This window comes from Ambystoma mexicanum, chromosome 13, assembly GCF_040938575.1.
Source record: "Ambystoma mexicanum isolate Mex_15411 chromosome 13, UKY_AmexF1_1, whole genome shotgun sequence".
NCBI lineage: Eukaryota > Metazoa > Chordata > Amphibia > Caudata > Ambystomatidae > Ambystoma > Ambystoma mexicanum.
The window spans coordinates 740,433,181-740,455,782 of NC_090938.1; the positions used below are offsets into that span (position 1 = coordinate 740,433,181).

The 22,602-nt window shown below is 48.5% G+C and overlaps 1 protein-coding gene across 2 annotated transcripts in view; it reads right to left on the minus strand.

Moving 5' to 3' along the window:
- Window positions 1-274: 274 nt before the first annotated feature.
- The window catches only part of LOC138521873 (E3 ubiquitin-protein ligase TRIM39-like), a 64,307-nt gene continuing 41,979 nt past the window's right edge, over window positions 275-22,602 (minus strand). The window contains exons 2-4 of one of the 2 annotated variants that reach the window (XM_069635027.1): window positions 19,381-19,611; window positions 10,227-10,249; window positions 275-1,632 (exon numbers count right to left, since the gene is read on the minus strand). In XM_069635027.1, the coding sequence (XP_069491128.1) occupies window positions 1,572-1,632; window positions 10,227-10,249; window positions 19,381-19,611 (315 nt within the window). In that variant the 3' untranslated portion in view covers window positions 275-1,571. The remainder of the gene's footprint in view (window positions 1,633-10,226; window positions 10,250-19,380; window positions 19,612-22,602) is intronic. The other variant, XM_069635026.1, reaches the window with a different exon arrangement.

A 22,602-nucleotide genomic window follows, 5' to 3' on the forward strand; every position in this document is an offset into this window, starting at 1 on the left:
TGTGTCAGTCCTTCCATTTATCCTTTTTTAGGAGTTATTTTGACAAACTAAATTCATATTTATAATTTAATTTTCCAATTCATCTTTTTTCACACCACTATGGGCCTCATTACACGGATGGCGGTGGACCAAGGTGCTATTAGCACCTTGGTCCATGCCGGTAAAATACCGGCACCGCCTTGGTGGAAAGGGGAATTACCACCCTATTCCAAGGTTGGTGGGGCGGTAATTCCCCTTTCCCCCATTGCCCTTCCCCATTCCCATTTTTGCCCCATAGGGCTCTATGGGAATGGGGAAGGCGCTAATTACGGCAGCGCAAATTGTGGTACCGTAATTAGCTCCCTGGTCCCTTTGCGGGTTGGTTTTTAACGCCTGCAAAAAGCAGGCGTTAAAATCCCCCAACCCGCAAAGGGACCTCGTAGTAGGGCGGTAAGGGTTTACCGATACCGGTAAACCCTTACCGCCTACCGTGTAATGAGGCCCTATATATTTTGCTAGATTTGATGAGTTTTATGTACAAGTCAACAAGTGCATTATCAGTGAAATGTATATGCATTTAGTTTTTTCATCCAGTCATGGATGACCAGTTCATTTCTTATAATCGACCCCACAAAAAACATGGTCTTTGCTTCTTGGTAACCCCACCAATCAAATACTCATCCAATCAAACACTCATCCAATCAAACACTCATCCAATCAAACACTCATTCAATCATGGCTAGCTAACATGGACCTCGAAGAGTTCACGCCGACGCTATCCCCAAGTGACAAAAATCCCCAGACGGCTTGGTAGCAACTAGCAGGACTGCACACTATCACATATTTCCATCCAGCCTCAGGTTTCAGGGTTGCAGTAGGCCCCAGTTCTAGCCCACCCGGAAGTGGAAACCTACTCCTCTTTGACCTTCCCACTCAACCCTCGCGCCACACGAATCATCGGCATCAAACAGTTTGACCGCATTTCCCCCAACCTTTCTAACGGGCCAAATAATCTATAAAATAGCCTTTAATACATACAAGGCTGTGGTAACCCAGCCGCACCTGTACCTAGCCAAGGTACTGGTCAAATTATGAAGCCAGAGCAATTCCAGATGCCACCTTGTTGCAAGACTGGAAATAAATAAATGTCCAAAAGCAAAAAAACAGGAAGAGAAAGATCTCCCATTATGCGCCAGCACTGTGGCACACGATCCTAACCCACAACCGCACAGCACCATTATGCCTACAGTTTACAAAAAAACGGAAGACCTTGCTATATAAGGAATTTCTCTAAAAACTCAGTGCACCAGGTAATAGCATTCAGGGTATGCAGCTCTCGGCTCCTGGACTGAACCATTGTGACGCTCTCCATTGCTTGCTATCTGCCTGTGCGCTTTACAAGTACAAGAATGCCGACATATTGGTTTTTCATTGAGCTGTGCATATTTACATGTATTTCAATAAAATAAGTTTGTTGAGATGGTTGGAAAAGCCTTCCCGATCAACATCACCTCTTGGGTGGGCCTGGACTGATATCTACCTTTTAATCCTGTGAGCAGCTGGGCATGGCGTCTGATGCTCAGCAGCGTCGTCTACATTCCAGGGACATCTTCCTGGGGCTTCAGAGCCTTCACTTCACTGCACCTGAGAATTCTAGAAAGATGCTGTACATAACCCTCGGCTTCCAGTGACAAGTAAGAGTAAGGGGGTCTAAACGGTGAGATAAGGGGGAGAAAAAAGAGACCCCATTCCTAAAGATGGGAAAGGAAGGCTCTGAATCAACAGGCACGAAAGGGAGGGGAGACACATCCCCCGTAAAACAGAGGGGTAGACAGCACCACACGTGTGATAAATGAGAAACAAGAGACCGGCAGGCAAGTGAGGAAGGGCAAAGGAGCCACTACTGGGAGGCACATTCTGAATGAGAGACCCCCGGAGAGCAGAGTGTGGGCTGGGGAATCTACATTCTGACTTGGAGACCCCCGGGGAGGAGAGGGTGGGATGGGGAATCTCTAAACTCTGAATGAGAGTCCCCTGGGGAGGAGAGGGTGGGCTCAGGAATCTCAACATTTTGATACATTTTGAATGAAAGACCCGTGGGGAGGAGAGGCTGGGCTCGGAATCTACACTCTGAATGAGAGACCCCTGGGGAGCAGAGGGTGGGCTCGGGAATTCCTACATTCTAAATGAGAGATCCCCGGGGAGGAGAAGGTGAGCTCAAGGATATCTACATTCTGATACATTTTGAATGAGAGACCCCCAGGGAGGAGATGGTGGGCCTGGGAATCTCTATGTTATGATACATTTTGAATGAGAGACCCCCGGGGAGGACAGGGTGCGCTCAGGAATCTCTACATTCAGATACATTTTGAGTGAGAGACCCCCGGGGAGGACAGGGTGGGCTTGGACTCTCTACATTCTGCCGGCCTGGCAACAAACAGCGACTATTTTGTATAATGGTGACTCGCGTAGCATTTGGGCCATCTTGGGTGAAGCAAAGGGATGCATTAAACAATCTATGATTAATCCCATTAATGAGCATGAGTGAGCAAAGGGATGCATTAAACAATCTATGATTAATCCCATTAATGAGCATGAGTGGGTGGCGTTCCTGGATCAGCGTAATTCCTTCCCCCAGGGACCATTGCCTTCTCAGATAGAGTTTAAACCGTCTGGTTTGGTGTTTAAGATTACAGAGGAGGACATATATATGCAAATTTAGAGTTTAAAATCTTCTCAGGCTTGTGGACCCAATGGCTTGGCCAGTGTGGTCCTGCGGCATAATCCCCATTTTTGGTCCTCCCTACTTGAAATATTATTTGATAAGGTCCTCGCTGAAGGCACAATTCCGATCTCATGGCAAACTGCAATTCTTGTTCCAATACTAAAAAAAGGCTCTCCCCTGGACCCTGGTAACTACCGACTGCTATGTTGGACTCTACTGGAAGCTTTTTTGCTTTATTCCTTCTTAAGGAATTACAAAAGTGAGTAGAACATAGTAGTATTTGGATAGATACCAGTGTGGATTCCTTGGTTAAGCACAAGGCCCAAATAATCCCCCTTTATATGCTATTTTTATCGACTTTAAAGCAGCTTTCGAAACAGTCAGGAGGGATTTGCTCTGGCGCCAATTAGATTTATTAGGCTGACCATCGGGGATACTTTATTATCTAATTACTACATAGTAACAACACAGTGGGCCTCATTACACGGAAGGCGTTAAGGGTTAATGGTCACCGGTAATGCTACCGGTGACTGTTAACCCTTACCGCCTTACTACGAGTTCCCTTTGCGGGACCCGACTTTAATGGCTGGTTTTACCAGCCGTTAAAGTCGGGTGCCGCAAAGGGACCTTGGTGCTAATTACGGTACCGCAATTTGCGGTACCGTAATTAGCACCTTCCCCATTCCCATTATGCCCTATGGGGGAAAAAATGGGAATGGGGAAGGGCCTTGGTGAATGGGGAATTACCGCCCCCGCTCACCTTGGAGTAGGGCGGTAATTCCGCCATCCACCAAGGCGGACACAGTAAAATACCGGCGGCAACCATGGCGCTAATAGCGCTGTGGTTACCGTCTACCGTGTAATGAGGCTCAGTGTGTCTGAGACTGGATTGTGGTGGGGCTATGACCAGGCCCGTTATTCAAATCTGTGTGGTTAAGCCTGGCGCTGTGTCACGGCTCCTCTATTATATAATCTCTATGTCTCAGACCTTCCCCTGTTTTTGTCCCAGGCAAGAGGCTGTCCCCCTGAAATAGATGACATGCATTGTACGGTCCTGGCTTATGCAGACAATCTGGTGCTCCTGGATCACACTTTCAGTGGCATCCAACACATAGCCAAGGCTCTCTGGGCCTATCCGGATAAGAACGGGCTTGTTATTAACAGGGAAAAAACACAGCTTATGCTATTTGCCCCCAAACGAATAGCCAGACCCAGGCTGCTGGTGCAGGACACTGAGATTGCCTAGACTTTGAAGTACAAATATCTGGGGTCGAATTTGAGGCTGGAGCAGGCTTTAAAATATGCATCGAAGGCCGTGCTAGGAAGCAGCACAATTGACTGCACTTATTGCACAGTTTGCTAGAAGAAGGCCAGGATATTTGCTGGCTGGAATAAGACAATTGTATCTACAGTGTCCTGTTCCGACTGTGTTTTACGGCCTGGAGAGTCTGGTAGATATTGATTTAAAGTGGCTCCAGCTGATTGAGGGTAGATTTTGGAGGAAATTACTGGGTTTGCCTAAGTGTGTCCCCATGGCTATACTGAGGCTCGAGCTGGGTATTGATTCACTCAAATCGTGGGTCCTGAAGAAGAGATCTATCATGTGCATAAACATTATTAATGGACCATCTAATCCTCTCCTAGAAAGGAACACGTTACTTACATGTAACTGTTGTTCTCCAGCATGGGTCTGGCATGGATCCACATGCTCATGAATATTCCCCGTCGTCAGGCTGGGAATCCTCGGTAAAGAAAAACATCAGTTTCAGTTTAGTTTCTGAACGGTCTTTCTCCTAAAAACTAATCACTGAACTCTAGGTCATACTGCCACCAGCCAATGACTGACCTCCACTCGAGCCCCTCCCCTGGCAGCCATCTTCAGATTTGGTAGCACGTAAAGTGGCAATAGGACCAAGAGAAGAGCTGTAAAGGGGTAGGCGGGAGAGTTCGCATGTGAATCCATGCTGTAGAACAACAGTTACAGGTAAGTAACTTGTTCCTGCTCCAGCATGGGGTCTGGCATGGATTCACATGCTCATGAATAAAGAATACATAGCAGTACACACATGCACAACCACGGGAGGAGGCAAGGCTCAACATAAGCATCTCTTACCTCCTCCTCACCAGACTCACCTTCAAGCGAGCAGGTTGTGCAGCAGTGCTTGGCCGACTCTGGACTCCTCCCTGGAATCCCTGTTGGCGCAGTAGAATCTCATGAAGGCGTGCGTCAACCTCCACATAGCAGCCCTGCAGATGTTCAGCAGGGGCACACCAGACAGGAACGCCATTGTAGCAGCGATCGCTCTGGTAGAGTGGGCTCTCGGACCGCCAGGCAGCGGTCGGTTTGCCAACCGGTGACAGTGGGAGATACAGCCGGAGAGCCACCTGGAAATGGAAGCCTTGGAGAGGGCCTTCCCATGGATCACAGGACCAAAGTTAACAAAAAGCTGAGAAGTCTTCCGGAAACTCTTTGTGCGGGCCACGTAGAACTTCAGCGGACTAGCCACATCCAGCGAGTGCAGAAACTCTTTGTGCGGGCCAGGTAGAACTTCAGTGCTCTAGCCACATCCAGCGAGTGCAAAGTCCTTTCAGCCAGCGACGAAGGAGTCAGAAAAACACAGGTAACACCAATGGCTCATTTAGATGAAAGTCCGACAGCACCGATATCAGGTAATATTATCCCCACCAAAAATATCGCCATACATTGGTCATTTGGAACGGCCATAGGTGATATTTTTTGGGGGGGATAATTTTTGGGGTTTTTGGGAGCAGGAGTTGCAGGGGTGTCCCCCGCTACTTTAAAAATAATGCAGGGGTTGCGGGGGAGTCCCCCGCAGGTTCCATGCCTTAATATTGCCGCACAAATATGGCGATATTTTTGTATGGCGATATTTTTGCGGGGATATTAACACATGGAACCAAGGTCCTCAGCACCACCCTCGTCTCGTGGAAAGTCAAGTAAGGTGGTTTACAGGAGAGGGCCTGGATCTCCCCCACTCGCCTTGCAGAGCTGATGCCACGAGAAAAGCTGTTTTCCACAACAAAAACTTGAGTGGTGCAGAATGCAGAGGCTCAAATGGAGGACCCATGAGCCTAGTCAGCACCACATTGAGTTCCCACGCCGGGGCCAGAGACTTCACTGGCGGGAACGAGCGGAATAGTCCCTTGACCAATCGATGCGACCACAAGGATGGTCGTCCTGGGGATCTAGTGTAGCGGAAGATGGCCGCCAGATGAACCTTGATGGAGGTGAGGGCCAGCCCTGACTTGGCCAACGACAGCAAATATGGAAGCACCTGAGGGGCCTTGACCCTCCGCGGGTCGATCGTCTAAGAACGGCACCAAATAGCGAATCTCTTCCACTTCAGTCCATAGCATTTCAAAGTAAATGATGCCCTAGACTTGGCGAGAACTTCCTTGCAGTCAGCCGGGAGATCATAGCCACCGAATGCTAGTGCTGCAGGAGCCAGGCCTTCAGGTTCAGAGACCCTGGGTCGTGGTGAAGAATGGCGCCTCCCTCTCGGGTGAGAAGATCAGCGACTGCTGGCAGCTTGACTGGCGGTGCCGCTGACAGGCCGAGAAGGTCCAGTTACCAGACCTGCCTCGGCCATGCCAGTGCGACGAGGATCATCCGGCACCGGCACTGTTTGAGTAGACTGATGACTCGAAGTAACAACGGCAACAGAGGGAACGCATACAGAAAGAGGCCTTCCCAAGGGAATGAGAATACGTCCCCATGCTCCCCTGCTGGGAAAACCTGCTAGCAAATCTCCGGCACTTGACGCTCGTCGCCATCGCAAACCAGTCTATCTGGGGATTGCCCCACTTGCGGAACAGGTTCTCCACTAGGTCCTGCCAAAGCTCCCACTCGTGACAAGAGCAGAGTTCTCTGCTCAGGGAGTCGCCGACCGTGTTCTTGACCCCCGCCAGATGAAACGGGACGAGTAACATCCCCTGAGCGATGCCCCAATGCCATAAGTCCTGCACTTCTTTGGAGAGCGTTGGAGACCTGGTGCCCCCCTGTTTTCTGATGTAAAACATTGTGGTGGTGTTGTATGTGAAGATCTGCACCATCTTGCCTCAGAGGGACGGCAGGAACGATCTGAGGGCCCAAGACACTGCTTGCAGCTCCAGCACGTTGATGTGCAACAACCTCTCCTCTGGCAACCACAGGCCCCTGGCGTGGAGATTACCGTTGTGGGCACCCCATCCCTCCAGGGAGGCGTCCGTCGTCACCATCTCCTGATACGGCGGGACCTGGAAATCCACGCCTTCTGTGAGATGAGAGCGAATGCCCCACCATCTTATCGCTCAACGGAAACCCTGTCGAGAGCGATCTTGTCTTGGAAGCTTCCAGGGACCTGAATCCAACGGGCGTTGAGGAACTCCTGCAGCTGCTGCATCCGCAGCAGGCAGGGCCCCGGATGAGGTAAATGCAGATAACGACATCATGCCGAGCAGATACTTGATGGTCCTCACTGTGACGACCGTCAGAGCGAGCAGCCATTGCACCATGCCCAAGATGGCTGCCACTCTCTCCTCCGACAGTGACTCCAGGCTTGATACTGTGTTGAGACGGGATCCCAGGAACAGCGCGTCCTGCAATGGAGCCAAGCAGGACTTGGCATAATTCACTGAGAACCCCTGATCCAAGCAGGAGGATGGTCCTCGCCCTGTGTTTGACGGTGGTGTCGTGCGAGCCGGCCCAGATGAGCCAGTCGTCCAGGTAGGGGTAGACGTGGATCCCCTGCAGCCGCAGATGTTCCGCCACTGGCGCCAGGCACTTGGCGAAGACCCTTGGCGCTGACTTCAGTCCAAAGGGAAGAGCCTTGAACTGGTAATGCTTCCCCTGAATGACGAAGTGCAGAAACCTGCGGTGACCCTTGTGTATCTGGATGCGGAGGTACATCCTCCAGATCCAACAATGACAGAAAGTCCCGCTCTTCTAGCTGTCCGAAAACGTGTTGAAGAGTGACCATACGGAACTTCTGAGACTTTATGTACTTGTTCAGTCATCATAGGTCGAGAATGGGCCTCTAGTTCCTGTAGTTTTTGCACACGAGGAAGTACAGCGAGTAAACTCCCGATCCCCGGAGTCGCTTTGGAACCAGCTCTATCGCCCCTTTTCGTAGCATGGCCCGGACCCCAGCAGTTGAGGGACGTGGTTTTCCTGCCGGGCGACCGGTGGTATTCGGGGACACCTCCACTGGAATTCTAGGGTATGTCCGTGGGCGAGAGCATCCAGCACCCATCGGTCGGTGGAGATGGACTTCCACATGCTGACGAAGCTGGCCAGCCGGCCTCCCACCGGGGTGCACGGGTGGGGGCCCGACATCACGGCCGGTTCAGTCCTGCTTGGGGGCAGCCGGGCCGTCTTGGGATCCCGGGCGGCAGCGACGCCCTCCACCGAAGGCCTCAGAGCGGCCCCAGTTAGACTCCTGGGCTGAGGAACGGGAGGGTTGGCGCTAGGAAGCGGAGCCCCCGCCGTAACCCTTCAAAGAACGGGCAGACTTGCCTCCTGACCGAAAAGACGGCCGTCCCTGCTGCAACGTGCTTAGGGCGCGCGCCATCTCTGTGTCCGCCTTGATGGCCTGCAGAGACTCATCAACAGCCTTCCTGAAAAGGTTGTCTCTGTCAAAGGGCATGTCCAAAACCCTTATCTGGAACTCCTGGTGAAAAATAGTGGCCTTGGTCCAGCCACGGCGATGAAGGCAAACGCTGTTGCCCATCTGGCGGAAGCCTGCATCTGCAATGTCCGTGGCCACCGTAATGGCGTGGTCCAACGCCACCTCACCCTCCTACAAAATCTCGAGTGCTTCCGACCTCTTGTCATCGGGGAGGAAGTCCAGCAGGGGTGCGATTTTGAACCACAACTCCCGGTCGTAGCGTGCTACGATCGCGCGGGCGTTGGTGACCTTGATGGTCGTCGTCATCAGCGTGTGGGAGTTCATCTCCACCGACCGATAGATTTTGAATGTGAGACCTGCGGGGGGTAGAGGGTGGGTTTGGGAATCTCTACTTTCTGATACATTCTGAATGGGAGACCCCCAGGGAGGAGAGTGGGCTCAGGATATCTACATTCTGATAGGATTTGGGGTAAAGGGAGGATTGCCCCCGTTTGTATTGCTTCGCTTTCATATCTTTATGTTTAAATACTAGTGGTGAGATTTTGGGGGGGTTGACTTTTTGGTAAATTAAGTGCAAGTTTATGAGGTCGAGATTTAGGCAAGTGATCATTTCAAGACAGCTTTTAGGACAGGTGAGATTTTAGCAGGTGATCAAAAGACAGATCACTTTTTGTCATATATTTTTCATTGTATTTGTTTACTGCCGATTTTTCACTGAGGTGGGGGTAGGTAGGGAATTGGTTGGCGGGCTGGGGGAACAGGGATATTGATGGGCCTCCACCCATCTTTTACAGAAAGAAACCGTGAAAATCAAATCAGTGATGAAAAATGCCTGGTAAAAACACATAGAACCCACAGGGGGGAATTTAACTTCAGAATTCCTGGGATGAGAGCGGTGCCTTTAAAGATACCTCTCTCTTCCAAGTTATTTCCAGGAAAAAACTGCACTAACAGGGAGAGCTAACTTCCCATTAACTATTCAAAGGGAAATGTTAGTGACAGGGAAAGTCTTAAGGGGGCCCAAGAAAACTTAGTGGCCTGCAGAGGACTATTTGTTAGAACCTCTGGCCCAAAGAAAGTGCTGTCAATAACAATTGTACTGGAAGTAGTGTCTCTGATTCCAGTGGTAGGGTGGTTGTCCACTATAATGGAATAGACATACTGCTAAGTATTGGAGCGAAATACCGCCCTCCCTGTCCCCATTCTGGTGCTTGACCCTCCCACATTAAGCAAAGCTGAAGAAAGCTCTGGGATGTCTGCACAAGGGCAATTCTCCCAGTGACCAGAAGCCATGCGTTAGGCACTCTGCTCAGCAGTCTTTTTAGGGCAGCTAGACTGACCTCTGGGATGGTCAGTTTTTCCACAGTGCCAGCAGGTGCTAGGGAGTTTGGGAATTACTGAGGAACTACCACTCACCTTTGAGTTAGTGGTGCCATCCCTTTTTTTGTACCCAGCCACAAGGGGTTTGCCGACTTATATTTTGAGGCCCTGTAAGAAGGGAGAATTTTGGCCTGCCTTACCTGTCACATGGTCACTATGGTTAACTCTGTGAAAGACCCCCAAGTCAGCCATCTTTGCTAGTTCCCTTCGATCACTGATGATGAAATTAGCTAAGTGCTAATGCAAGTCAGGGAAGCAAGCATACAGTGGGTATATAGGGTTATACATAAGAAAGGGCCCTGCACTGTGAGCTTAGAGAGAGAGTGAAAGGCTCGCAAGGGGTAATGTAAAACCCAGAGTCTCTATTTTTAAATCACACATAGAAATGCTAAATCTCCCAGAAGTTGAGATGGAGCCGGGGTCTGTAGTGTGTAATAAAAGTGAGGAACAGAGGACACCCACTGGGATAAAAGTGAGTCCACATTGAGGGGACATTAGGGAAAGAGGAGACTTACCTGCCCAGGACACTCTTCACATCCTAGAGAGAGAAAGAGAAAGAGGACAAGATAAATAGTCATCTGACATCGTTCTTAACGTTGATTTCCATGTTACAAAGACACTGAGATGTGGTTCAAGGAAAGAGTTAGGTTGCTGCATTATCTAGTCCAGGAATCAGTTTAGCCTTCTGGAAAGTTTCTGGTCAGACAATGCCAAGCTGCGTGTCATAAAATCAGACACTGACCCACCACCTATCAAGTGTTTCTGAGTAATGGAAGCAAAACGTCACCCAAAACCTTGAAGGTGGCCTACGGTCCTGTCACTTTAAAGTCATATCCTGGGGTTTCGTAACAGTTTCTTCTGAGCAGCTGGTTTTGTCGACACACTCTGCCAGCTTGGCCATGGTTGCCTGTACTTAATGTAGTGTGTGTTGCAGGTTCACAAGTGTGCATGTGTAGGAAGGTAGATGCTCCATGCGTGTGTGTGTGCATGTTTGTGTGTGTGTTTGCGTGTGTGTGTGGGGGTCGTAGAGATGCACAAGGAGACATGCTGTTTGTCCTGGTTTCTAATGGTTGCTGAAGTTCTAGAGAAGGGAAAGGCTCCATTTTACCACATATCACATTGATGTTGCCAGCATGGTGTCTGGGAAGCAGAGTAGTAGCCTGCAGTGAAAGCGCGGGTCATCCCTAACTGGCGATCAAATGGTAGGTGCCAGAGCTATAGCTGCATTGTTTGTGCTGGGAACTAGACCCACTGTGAAGTGGTCGGAGGGGGGCGGGTAACATTTAGCTCGGACAAGCGGCCCAGAGCCTGACATTACTGGGGTATTTGAGGTTGCACTTATATGTAGTGACTTTGCCATACATACAAGGCATTAACTGCGATTAGTTGGCATTACTGAGAGGTGCTGAGGTCGCAATTTGCATCTGCAGCACCTACACAAATGGGAATGAACATGATATACCGTGACTTTACAGGCACATACTGCATTAGAGGGCATTAATGGGGCATTTGGACTAGACTAGCTGTAACAGTGCAGCATTTGCTTCTCTCTCTCTCCCTCTTTCTCTCTTTCTTTCTCTCTCTCTCTCTCTACCCCCCTCACCCCCCCCCAAAAATATTGCCTATGGCCGTTCCAAATGACTATATATACGGTGATATTTTTGGTATTGTTAGTGCACTCTCTTGGTTCTCTCTGCCTGGACAGTGTGGTGTGCTCACTCTGGTGCTCTCTGTCAGTGTGGGTTATCCCTCGGTTAGAGAACAGAACCTGCAAGATAGCACTAATGTAGTCTGGTGTGCACTCTCTCTCTGTCAGTGTGGTCTAGTTCTCTCTCTCTCCTTCTGTCTCTGTGTCCCTCCATCCCTCTGCTTCCCTGTCCCTTCCACCCTCGCATCCTCCCCTATTAGTCCATTTCTGTCCCTCCCTAACACTCCCTCCATCCCCCTTCACCTCCATCTTTCTCCTCCCTCCTTCCCCATCTGACCTCGTCCCCTCTGTCCCTCTACCTCAATTCCCCCTTTCTCTCTGCCCCATCTCTCTTTCCCTTGTCCATCTTTCTCTCCCCCTCTCTTTTTCTTGATGGATTATGTTATGTGTGTGATTTGTACAGTGCTAACGGCCACACTCAGGCTCAAAGTACTTGCTAACATGACCCCCGGTTTGTGGAGCAGAGAATGTTCTCAGTTTATTGTGAAAGGCCAACAAGCTTGCTGTCCTTATTTCTAGAAGCAGAGAGTTGACAGCCTGGCCACCTGTACTTGGTAAGAACTGCCCATGGCATCTTTCCATTTAAAAGACAGAGTTGCAGCCAGATATTTGTCAATTGAGCGTAGGTGCCATGGTAGTTCACCCCATTCTGCCCTGCGGGGTAGGAGCCGCAGGTGAGACACCATCTCATTTCAGAATATCCCTTCATAACAGTAGAACAAGCATTAGCTTTCAAAGCGCAAGTAAAATATAGTGCCTTCAAGGGGATAAGCAAGTGATGTTCCTTTATTGTATCCTGTGAGGCTATGGCATTCATGACTTACCGTAATCGTATTTCTGATGCGTGTACCTGCTTAGATTCACATGCCATGCATAGTTCGACATTTTGTGGTAGTCGCAGAGTATTGCATGGCTTGTTTTCTAAATTCGAAATAAAAAGGGACGTCGACTGGGCGCGTTTGTAATAATACTGCTTGTGTGATGTGTACTGTACCATGGTCCTTTATGCTTCGAGGTCCCTTAGATTGTTTTGTTTCTGACATGAGGGAGCATGAAGTGTTTGCGTGAGTACAAGAAAGTCAAAGTATAAAAGATAAAGGTGAAAGACATCTATGCACCTTGAACTCCAGGAGGGGAGGAAGGCTGGGCACATGTGAATCTAAGCAGGTACATGCATCAGAAATACGATTACGGTGAGTAATGTATGCCTTCTGAGGCTTGTGGATCTGCTTAGAATGACATGCAATGCATAGATAAGCGAGCAGTACCTGGGGGAGGTGGGTTGTGTGAAGGTACAGCGGCAAATAGATGTCTTAATACCGCTTGACCCACCTGCAAATCTGCTTTAGAGTTTGTGTCGAGGTAGTAGTGTTGTGTGAATAGAACTCCAAGTAGCAGCTTTGCAAATTGCATCTAATGGAACATTTTCAATGAAAGCTAGAGTAGCTCCTGTGCCTCGAGTAGAGTGGGCTCTCGGTGTGAAAGGTAAGTATTTTTTAGATAGTGAGTAGCAAACCTGGATGCATTTGACTATCCATTTGGAGATAGCGGATTTAGAGACATGACCTCCTTCTCTAGCAGCTGCTATGGAAACCAAGAGCTGATCAGTTTTTTGTAGGGGTACAGTTTCGTTTAGGTAGTGTGAGGGGTCGGAAATGTGAGCCGGACTACTTTTAGATTTTTCAAAACATGCCGTTGTATTAAATCAAAATTGCAATTCAAGGCCTCACTTGCCCATCTCTTACAGAGATTTCTCTTCCTAAATAAACTAAAGCAAACACTCTAGCATAACATTTCTGGCCCTCACACTTATACATAAATATAAACAATAAAACATATGGCAATACATCTATTAGCAACACATTCAAGTCTTTCATTGTAACCTGAGCGAATTCCCCTTACCCAGGTTTTAAGTCAAGGTTAGGTCAGTTGAATTACACAAAACAACAAGAAAATCCAGGGTTGAAACAAAGTTCCAACACCGTTTTTGGCCAAGTCAGTTTGTTAAGAAAAGCTTCCAACACTCCACAGTTCAACACAGAAAAGATCCTTTTCCTCCAGGAAATGCACAAGTCAAAGTTCCTTAAACAGTACCAATGGGATTCTTGGTTAGGATGTTTTCCGTCACAACTTAGTTGATTCCCAAAACACAGTTTAGTTGAAATCTCATCACAGTGCTTCTGTCTCAGCACCATGAAACACAACCACTTCTTTGTCAGGATAAGGCCACAGTGTTTCTCTCCTAACACCGTGAGCAACAACTGCTTCCTTCACAGCACATTCAACTTCTGCATGGGTCACTTTATACCAGGACTTCCACTTCCACTTCTGCCTGGGTCACTTTATACCAGGACTTCCACTTCCACATCTGTCTGGGTCACTTTATACCAGGACTTCCACTTCCACTTCTGTCTGCGTCACTTTATACCAGGACTTCCACTTCTGCCTGGGTCACTTTATACCAGGACTTCCACTTTCTCTTCTGTCTGGGTCACTTTATACCAGGACTTCCACTTCTGATTAGGTCACTTTATACCAGGACTTCTACTTCTGCCTGGGTCACTTTATACCAGGACTTCCACTTCTGCCTGGGTGACTTTATACCAGGACTTCCACTTTCTCTTCTGCCTGGGTGACTTTATACCAGGACTTCCACCTCTGCCTGGGTAACTTTATACCAGGACTTCCACTTCCACTTCTGCCTGGGTCACTTTATACCAGGACTTCCACTTCCACTTCTGCCTGGGTAACTTTATACCAGGACCTCCACTTCCACTTCTGCCTGGGTCACTTTATACCAGGACTTCCACTTCCACTTCTGTCTGGGTCACTTTATAACAGGACTTCTACTTCTGTCTGGGTCACTTTATACCAGGACTTCCACTTCCACTTCTGTCTGGGTCACTTTATGCCAGGACTTCCACTTCCTCTTCTGTCTGGGTCACTTTATACCAGGACTTCCACTTTCACGTCTGCCTGGGTCACGTTATACCAGGACTTCCACTTCTGTCTGGGACACTTTATACCAGGACTTCCACTTCCTCTTCTGTCTGGGTCACTTTATACCAGGACTTCCACGTCAACATCTGCCTGGGTCACTTTATACAAGGACTTCTTCCACTTCTGCCTGGGTCCCTTTATACCAGGAATTCCACTTCCACTTCTGCCCGGGTAACTTTATACCAGGACTTCCACTTCCACTTCTGTCTGGACCATCTTTTCCATCTTTCTACTATTATGAGGACCCTCGACAGGCCCAAACTAAATTAGGACCGAAGAGGGGCGAGGGCCGAAGAGCATTAGCTCTGTCTTGGCCACGTTAAGGCAGAGCCAATTTGAGGACATCCATTGTTTTATGACCTGGTAAGCTGCTGCTAGGGTAAGCTGGTCAGTATCATAGTTCCCGGTGATATTCATCACCAGTTGGAAGTCATCAGCGTAGTTTCAAAAGAAGATCCCCAAGGATTCTAATTCACCACACAGGGGGAAGATGTAAAGATTGAACAGCAGGGGTGAGAGACAAGCCCCCTGCGGGACTCCACATATCGTGGTCTGTGGCTCGGAGGAACAATCACTCCAATAGACCCGCGACTGGCGATTTTTCAAGAAGGATCCAAGCCATTTAGTGGCATTTTTAGATAGTCTGCCGGCGGTGGACATCCTGTTAAGCAGGATTTTATGGTCTAGCAAGTCGAAAGCTACTGATAGATGTAACAACATCAACAGCCCAGACTTACTAAATTCTAATTTGGACAGCATGTGAGTGCAGATCCAACAATGCAGTTGGTGCCGTGGAAACTCAGAAACCCGGATTGCTTTGCATGCAATTTCCGGTGTCTAGTACATAGGATTGCAATTGTACAGTAGCTACCTTGTCAACGAGTTTGAGGAAAAAAAGGGTGTCCGTAATGGGCCTTAAATTAGCGGCATCCAGTGGGTCCAGCCATGCCTTTTTCAACAAAGGGGTGACGGCTACATTTTTAATGGATTGCGGGATTGTGCCAGTGCGAAAGTAGGAGCTGACAAACTGGCAGAGGAAGGGAGCAAACAAGTCTTGATGCTCTAGAATAAATTTTGAAGGAAGAAGTTCACCCGGGCAGTTAGTGGGATGCATGGTTTTAAGCAAACCCAACATATCGGTTAGGGAGGGTTCTTTGAACTCGAAGTCAATGGGTCAGTCAGCTTGACCAGCTACTACAGGATTCCGACTGGTCCGATCTTTAGACGAGTCAGTGCAGGTGGCTATTTTGGGTTGGGTGTGATTAGGTGTGGGGTCTGACAGTAAGGATGTTTGTATCTCTTGCTTAATTTTATTTTGAGCCTTCAGGAGCCTCTCAGCAAAAGCTTTCTGGACTCTATTACAGTCGTCAGCAGTAGGGTTTGATTTGAGGGTTGCAGACGATAGGTTTCTCCCATGTTCTAAATAGCCAGAAGAGTTCTTTGGTCTTATCTCCAGATTCATTTATTTGGTTGTCGTAGAAGGTTTTCTTAGACTCAATAATCGTTCTCTTGTACTGCTTTTCGATGAGTTTCCAAGCCAGCAGGTTTTCATCAGATTTATCATCAAGTCAGGCGTGTTCTGCCTTTCTTTTACTGGTTTTCAGCTCAGCTAAAGCAGGGCAGAACCATTTGTGGCGATTTGGCAGGTCTTTGATGATTTTGTCCTTCATGGGGGCATGTTTATCTAGCATTTCAAGCATTAGTTCATTATGGATAATGTCTTTCCTAAAAAACAGAATCTCACGGGTACACTGGGGAGACAAATTCTCCATAGAAAAGGAAATTCTTTGTGGTTTTCCACAAGGGGTCAGTATGTCCCTGTTACTATTCAACTTGTATCTGTGTTTCCTCTGTCACGTATTAGACCACCTAATCATTTTTTTCACCAACCATGCTGATGATACTCAGCTGGTGATAGTACTCAGCGGAGACCACAAGAAAGATAACGAGCAACTGCTTAAGGTCTATTCCATTATAGAAATATGGATGGACACAAACTGGATGTGCTTGAACGGCAAAAAGACTGAGTTAATGGTATTCGGATCCCATCAAGCCAGAGCCATCCTTCCCCCTAAATACTGTGCATTCCAGATAGAAAACACCCAAATTCCGGTATTGGACAAAGTCAAAACCTTAGGCATGATGCTGGAGGCATCCCTGGGTGCCGAGGTGCAGGCCCAATATATAAAGAAAACCTGTACATACCATCTCAGACTTCTCAAAGCCATCAGGCCATACCTTTCGGAGGGCAACTGTGCCACTGTGGCCAGAGCGACCATACTTTTGCGCCTAGACTATAGCAATGCATTGATGTTAGGATCCAATAAAAAATGCCTCCAAGTATACCAGATCATACAAAACAATGCTGTAAGGATCATTAAGAACAAAACCAAATTTGACCACATCAACGACTCCAGGAAAGAGCTACACTGGCTCAAAATTGAAAATAGAATTCAGTTTAAGGCCCTAACACTGGCGCACAGATGCATCCACGGGAAAGCACTTGAGTACGTAAAAACCAAAATACATCCATATGCACCCAACAGCTTGCTCAGATCATCAGACCAAGGTCTGATCTCAGTAGCTACCCACAAGCGTAAATTGGGCCTAGGGAAATCCTTCCCCACCATTACGGCGGGGCTATGGAATAATCTGCCCACCAATATATGAAAGGAAGCCAACTATCTGCGTTTCCGCAAACTGGTGAAGACCCACATCTTCAACTAACTCCCACACCAAATGTTCTTTCAGCTCCTACACTGTTCGTCATGTACCGTGTTTTTTCTTTCTGTTCGTACTCTGTGTACTTCTTTCTGCGCCCGAGACTCGCGAGTTACTGGTGCATTATAAATAAATAAATGACTCTTTATCTCCTGAACATCAACTTTCTTATAGGGCCACTTTTCAACCACTCTTGTCTTTTTGTTAAGCCACAAACCAAGTACTTTCAATGCAACCTCTATTGGCTTTTACAGTGTTAGTTCATGAATAGTTGCTGTTCCCTTCACGCCATAGTCATTAATTTACAAGCTCTACCTTTAAAGATGTTATATTAGCCTCTTTTCCTCTGCTAGGTACAGTTATTCTAAAATAAACCTTTACTTTAGCTTCTTTTGGCTGAGGGCAATGCTTGTCCAACTCTCGGCTTATTGTAATGCTGGTTTGTTTTCTTTGGGTCACAATATTGAGGTTTAACACTCGTTTTCACAGGATACAATGTTATTGTGACTTTACTCAGGCTTGCTCTTTGTGTTAAAATCCCTTTTGGGCACATGCAACCATTATTAACTTTGTTAAAGCTGTTTTTATAATTTATAATTTTAAAAACCTCCTTCCACAGCGTATTCGTCTATACGTGAGTGCTACAATTGTTGCACTCCATTGTCTGACACGCTCCGGTCAGCTTCAGTCAATTTCACTCCCTCACGAGTGAAAGCAACTGGTTACTGTTGCCTGCTTGACAATGCCTGAAGGCTTGCGAACACGCAGAAACACTCGCCGGCTTCTCGGGCCCCTGTCACAGGCTGCTGGACTTCAACTACAGTGGTTTCCACTTCTCTCAGCAAGCTGCCTTCGGTTCCACCAAACAGGCACGGAGTTCGGCTCACCAGGCCGCCCTGGAGCATGCCAGCCTACAGGCACGGTCTGCTGCACGCTTCCTGCTGCAAAATCTCTAAAATCAGGTTCACATGGGGGAAATCTTTCAAATCATAAGCTTCCGGTAGCGCAACCTCTGCAATCCAGACTTTGGAGGAAAAGGACCAATTCAGGACTAGTAACTGGAATAATCCTTGTGTCCTTTCTTTCCTCCCACTTCTGTGGATTCTGACAGCAACATGCTTTCCTCTGCCACTTTCTCCTGCCCCAGTTGCTTCTGCAGCTGCAACAACTGCTACTGCCCCTCCAGCCACAACCACGACTAATGGCCTGCACCTGAGGGAGCTTTTTAAGCCTCTCAGACTCCCTCAGGTGTGCTCTTAAGCCTAATTCCACAACCTTCAGGTCTGCATTGTTCTACAGCCCTCTTCTTCATCACAGTACTCTTGGGATTACGATACTTGGAGTCTCAAACAGCAAAGTTAGATGTAAATGGTAATTTACTATTTTTGACTTTAGAACTATTTTGCTTAAACATTTTTACAAATGCTTCATACTGCTTCTTTATAGAAGGGAAAGGCAGTTCATGTAGGCCACCATTTACAGGTTTCATTTCTCTGTACCTTTGGCTACAAGGGGGATTTGTAGTTACTCCCTGTCCTGCTGCTGATACCTCTGTTCTATCTCTGGGATCAGGCCCCTGTGGGTGGATCGCTGCTCATACAGGTCTACAGCTTCCTGTCTCGCCTTCAGTAGAGCCATGTCCTGTTGCTAACACTTCCAGCTCTTGCATCAGGCCTCAGTCAGTGGATTGCTGCTCTAGTTCTATAGGTTTCTGATCCCCTCTCACCTTGCTAACACTTCCTCTCCAGCTCTGTGATCAGGTCCCTAGCAGTGGATCCCTGCTCCTACCGGTCTATAGATTCCTGTCTCACCTTCAGTAGCTCCCTGTCCTCCTACTAATACCGCTGTTCTATCTTTGGGATCAGGCCCCTGTGGGTGGATTGCTGCCCTAGTTCTATAGGTTTATGATCCCCTCTCACCTTCAGTAGATCCACATCCTGCTGCTGACACCTCTGTTCTATCTCTGGGATCGGGCCCCTGTGGGTGGATTTCTGCTCTAGTTCTATAGGTTTCTGATCCCCTCTCACCTTGAGTAGATCCACATCCTGCTGCTGGCACTTGCTCTCCAGCTCTGTGATCAGGTCCCTGTGGGTGCTTTGCTGCTCCTACAGGTCTATAGATTCCTGTCTCACCTTCAGTAGCTCCCTGTCCTGCTGCTGATACCTCTGTACTATCTCTGGGATCAGGCCCCTGCGGGTGGATTGCTGCTCTAGTTCTATAGGTTTCTTATCCCCTCTCACCTTCAGTAGATCCACGTCCTGTTGCTGGCACTTCCTCTCCAGCTCTGTGATCAGGTCCCTGTGGGTGCTTTGCTGGTCCTCCATTCGGGTCAGTTTCTCCTGAATCTTCTTCATCTTCTCCTCTTGCTCCTTCTCCAGTCTGCTGAGCAGCTGCTGTTTCTCCTTCTCCAGAAACTGCTTCAGATGCTCAAATGTACTAAGGAGGCTCTCTCTCTGCTTCATAATGTTTCCCTTAAAAATATATTTAAACAAACAATAGACACATTATATTTCTGATTATTATATTAAAGATCATACAATATCTTACATATAACACCTGTAGTGGTTCCCTCTCAATAACTCTTAAAATCATAAACCTAACACACATGAATTACTGATTGGCAATGATTATTTTTTATGAATCCATTTTTATTAGGTTTTTTTCCATATTCCAACATTATTCATTATACCCTTGCCCAAATACACATTTTTGTTAGTGTCGACCATTCGTCCAACTCAGCCTTTCATCCTTCCGAGGTCGATAAATGAGTACCAATTTCGGTTTGGTGATACTGGGCCTCATTACGACCCTGGCGGAGGACCATGGTGCTATTAGCACCATGGTCCATGGCGCTAAGCTGCCAACTCCGCCATGGTGGTTGGCGGACTTACCGCCCCATCCCGACCTTGGCGGGGCGGTAAGTCCCCAATCCCCATTTTACCCTTCCCCATTCCCATTCTTGCCCCATAGGGCATAATGGGTGTGGGGAAGGCGTTAATTACGCGCGTAATTAACTCCATGGTCCCTTAGCGCCATGGATTTTACCGCCTGCAAAAAGCAGGCGTTAAAATCGCCATGGCGGTAAGGGACCTCGTAGTAAGGCGGAAGGGGTCGGCGCTGTTAGCGCTGGCGTAAACCCCTTTCCGCCAGGGTCGTAATGAGGCCCCCTGTATGTAAATATGTGCTCTGTAAAGCACTTTAGATTAAGGCGCTATATAAATAACACATCATTATCATTATTGTCCCATTCCTCCATACTCTGCCTCATTTTACCCCTTCCTTCGCTTGCCCTCTATCCCCTGCCTCCCCCGTGCTGTAGTATTGTGTACCGATGTGCCCCTTCTCTCAGGCATCCATGTTGCATTTCACCCATATCTTCTGACGCATCCTCATTCCCCTCCCCCCCACTATTCCTGTACGTGATCTGCTCCATTCTGCTGCAATGGTCCATTCTAATCTGTCATGTTCCCAAAGTGGGAATTTCCTAGGTCTCCCATTTTGCCACTAGGTCCCTTTTTACCACCATCAATGGTATGTGTATCACTGTCTCTTCACTCTACTTCCTTCAAACTCCCCTCTTATATGCTGTAACATCATTTTAGGAATGTTCCTAACAGTGTTAACCGAACTGAAGCTGCCAACAGCACATCACTGCTCTCTTGCACTTATCCAGCTCGGCCCCACTAACTCACCCCTACCCCATTTCCTTTTCAGATCCGCCAGAGTGCCAGGGGACCTCACCGGTGGTGATAGTGTGCGGTACAAATATCCTTTAACATTAACATTCCCTTCAAACATTTGAGACACAGGTCATCCGTTACTCTACCCATGTTATGCAGTCTATCTCTGGAATGGTACACACTGTGCAGAATGTTGTATTGTATGAGCCTCACCCTGGGTGATACATTAACCTCTCTTGAAGCCACTATGCATTTTTCCTCCTCTATTGTTCCACGGTCTCTTTCCCATCTCCCTTTCAGGTGTGTCATGGGGGAGAGGGGCATGTGTTTTTATGTATATATTGATTTCTGATGTTTGTTAATCTGCTTAGAATCACATGCTGTGCATAGGTCCGACATCCAGTGGTCACTGTGGAGTATTGCATTTTGTTTTTCGTAGTCGAAAAGGGGACGTCGACAAGGCGTGTCTGAAACACTATCCCTATAGTGACGTGCGTTGTACCCACAATCCCTCACGCGTCGAGGTCCCTCAGATTGTTTTTTTCCGCCCAGCTCCTGGTCGCTTTCACGCGGAGCTCCTCGAGAGACATTGCAACCCTCGACCTTTGGTCGTTTTTTTCTCATAATATTAATAAACCCTCCCTCGACACAGTTGTAGCTGTTCTCCGCCGAGCAAAATCTTCGACGGAGGGTCGAGCGGAGGAAATCCTTCGGCGCTGCCGAACACGTGGCCTGGCCTCGCAGGCCATATACAGTAGGGAGAGTGGGGTCGTGGGACATCTTTGGGTCTTTCTGAGAATGCCTTTCCCTTTCCCCTTCCTTTCCCTTGGGGTGCTTATCGCGATTTATTGCCTCGGCTATGGAGAGGACACCCTTTAGGTTTTGCCCGCTTTGCAAAGGCAAATTTACTTGGAAGGACAAGCATTCACGGTGTAACCGCTGCTTGCCCCTCGATCACAAGGAGGAAGGTTGCGCGGCTTGTCGGCTTCTTAAGCCTAAAACTCTAAAAGACCGTAGGGTTAAAAGGTGGGCGGCCTACGCGATGTCAAAGGCCGAAGGTTCACCCGCCGCTGCTACCACCGACAGTGACGAGGAACGCGATAACACGACCTCCGCTACGGAAGTCGAAACCCCCTCTAAAGAGCGCTTGCGCGCTTCGTCGTCTGTCCCCGGCCCCGACGGGCTCGGCTCACGCCCTGCTTATCGGGATGAACACCCCGGCGACACTGACGCACACAAAGACTCACATAAGCACACAACCCACAGCTCTTCTTCATCTAAGACGAAAAGAGCTTCGGCGCCCAAGGAGACGCAGGTTCCACCGGCGGACTCCTCGGACCGTTCGGGTTCGAAGCCCCTCTCGCAACCGCAGCCGCGACCAGCGACTGGGCTTTCGGCAAATAAGGGTGCCGCCCCAAACCATCGGCCGGCGCGCATCAACAGAAGGCGCAGACCGCCGTAGAGCGTTCGACACCCATAGCGTCGAAAACGCAAGCTTCTGCCGACAAACGAGTCGCCGACAAACGAGTCGCCGATAGCTTGGCGAGGATCGCTGTAGCCGACGCCCAGAAGCGTACGCCGAAGAACACGTCGAGCGTTACGCATAAGTCGAAAGACACGCCGAAAAAGCCAAAAGAAAGGCAGGGACTACCCCCTTCAATCAGGGGGTCACCCGGCACACCTGAAGGTTTTTCGGAGGGCGACGGGACACTTTCCTCGACGCTTTGGGAGAGGTCGAGCCATTTCCAGCTAGATGACTCTATTTTTCCCACGCCAGACCGC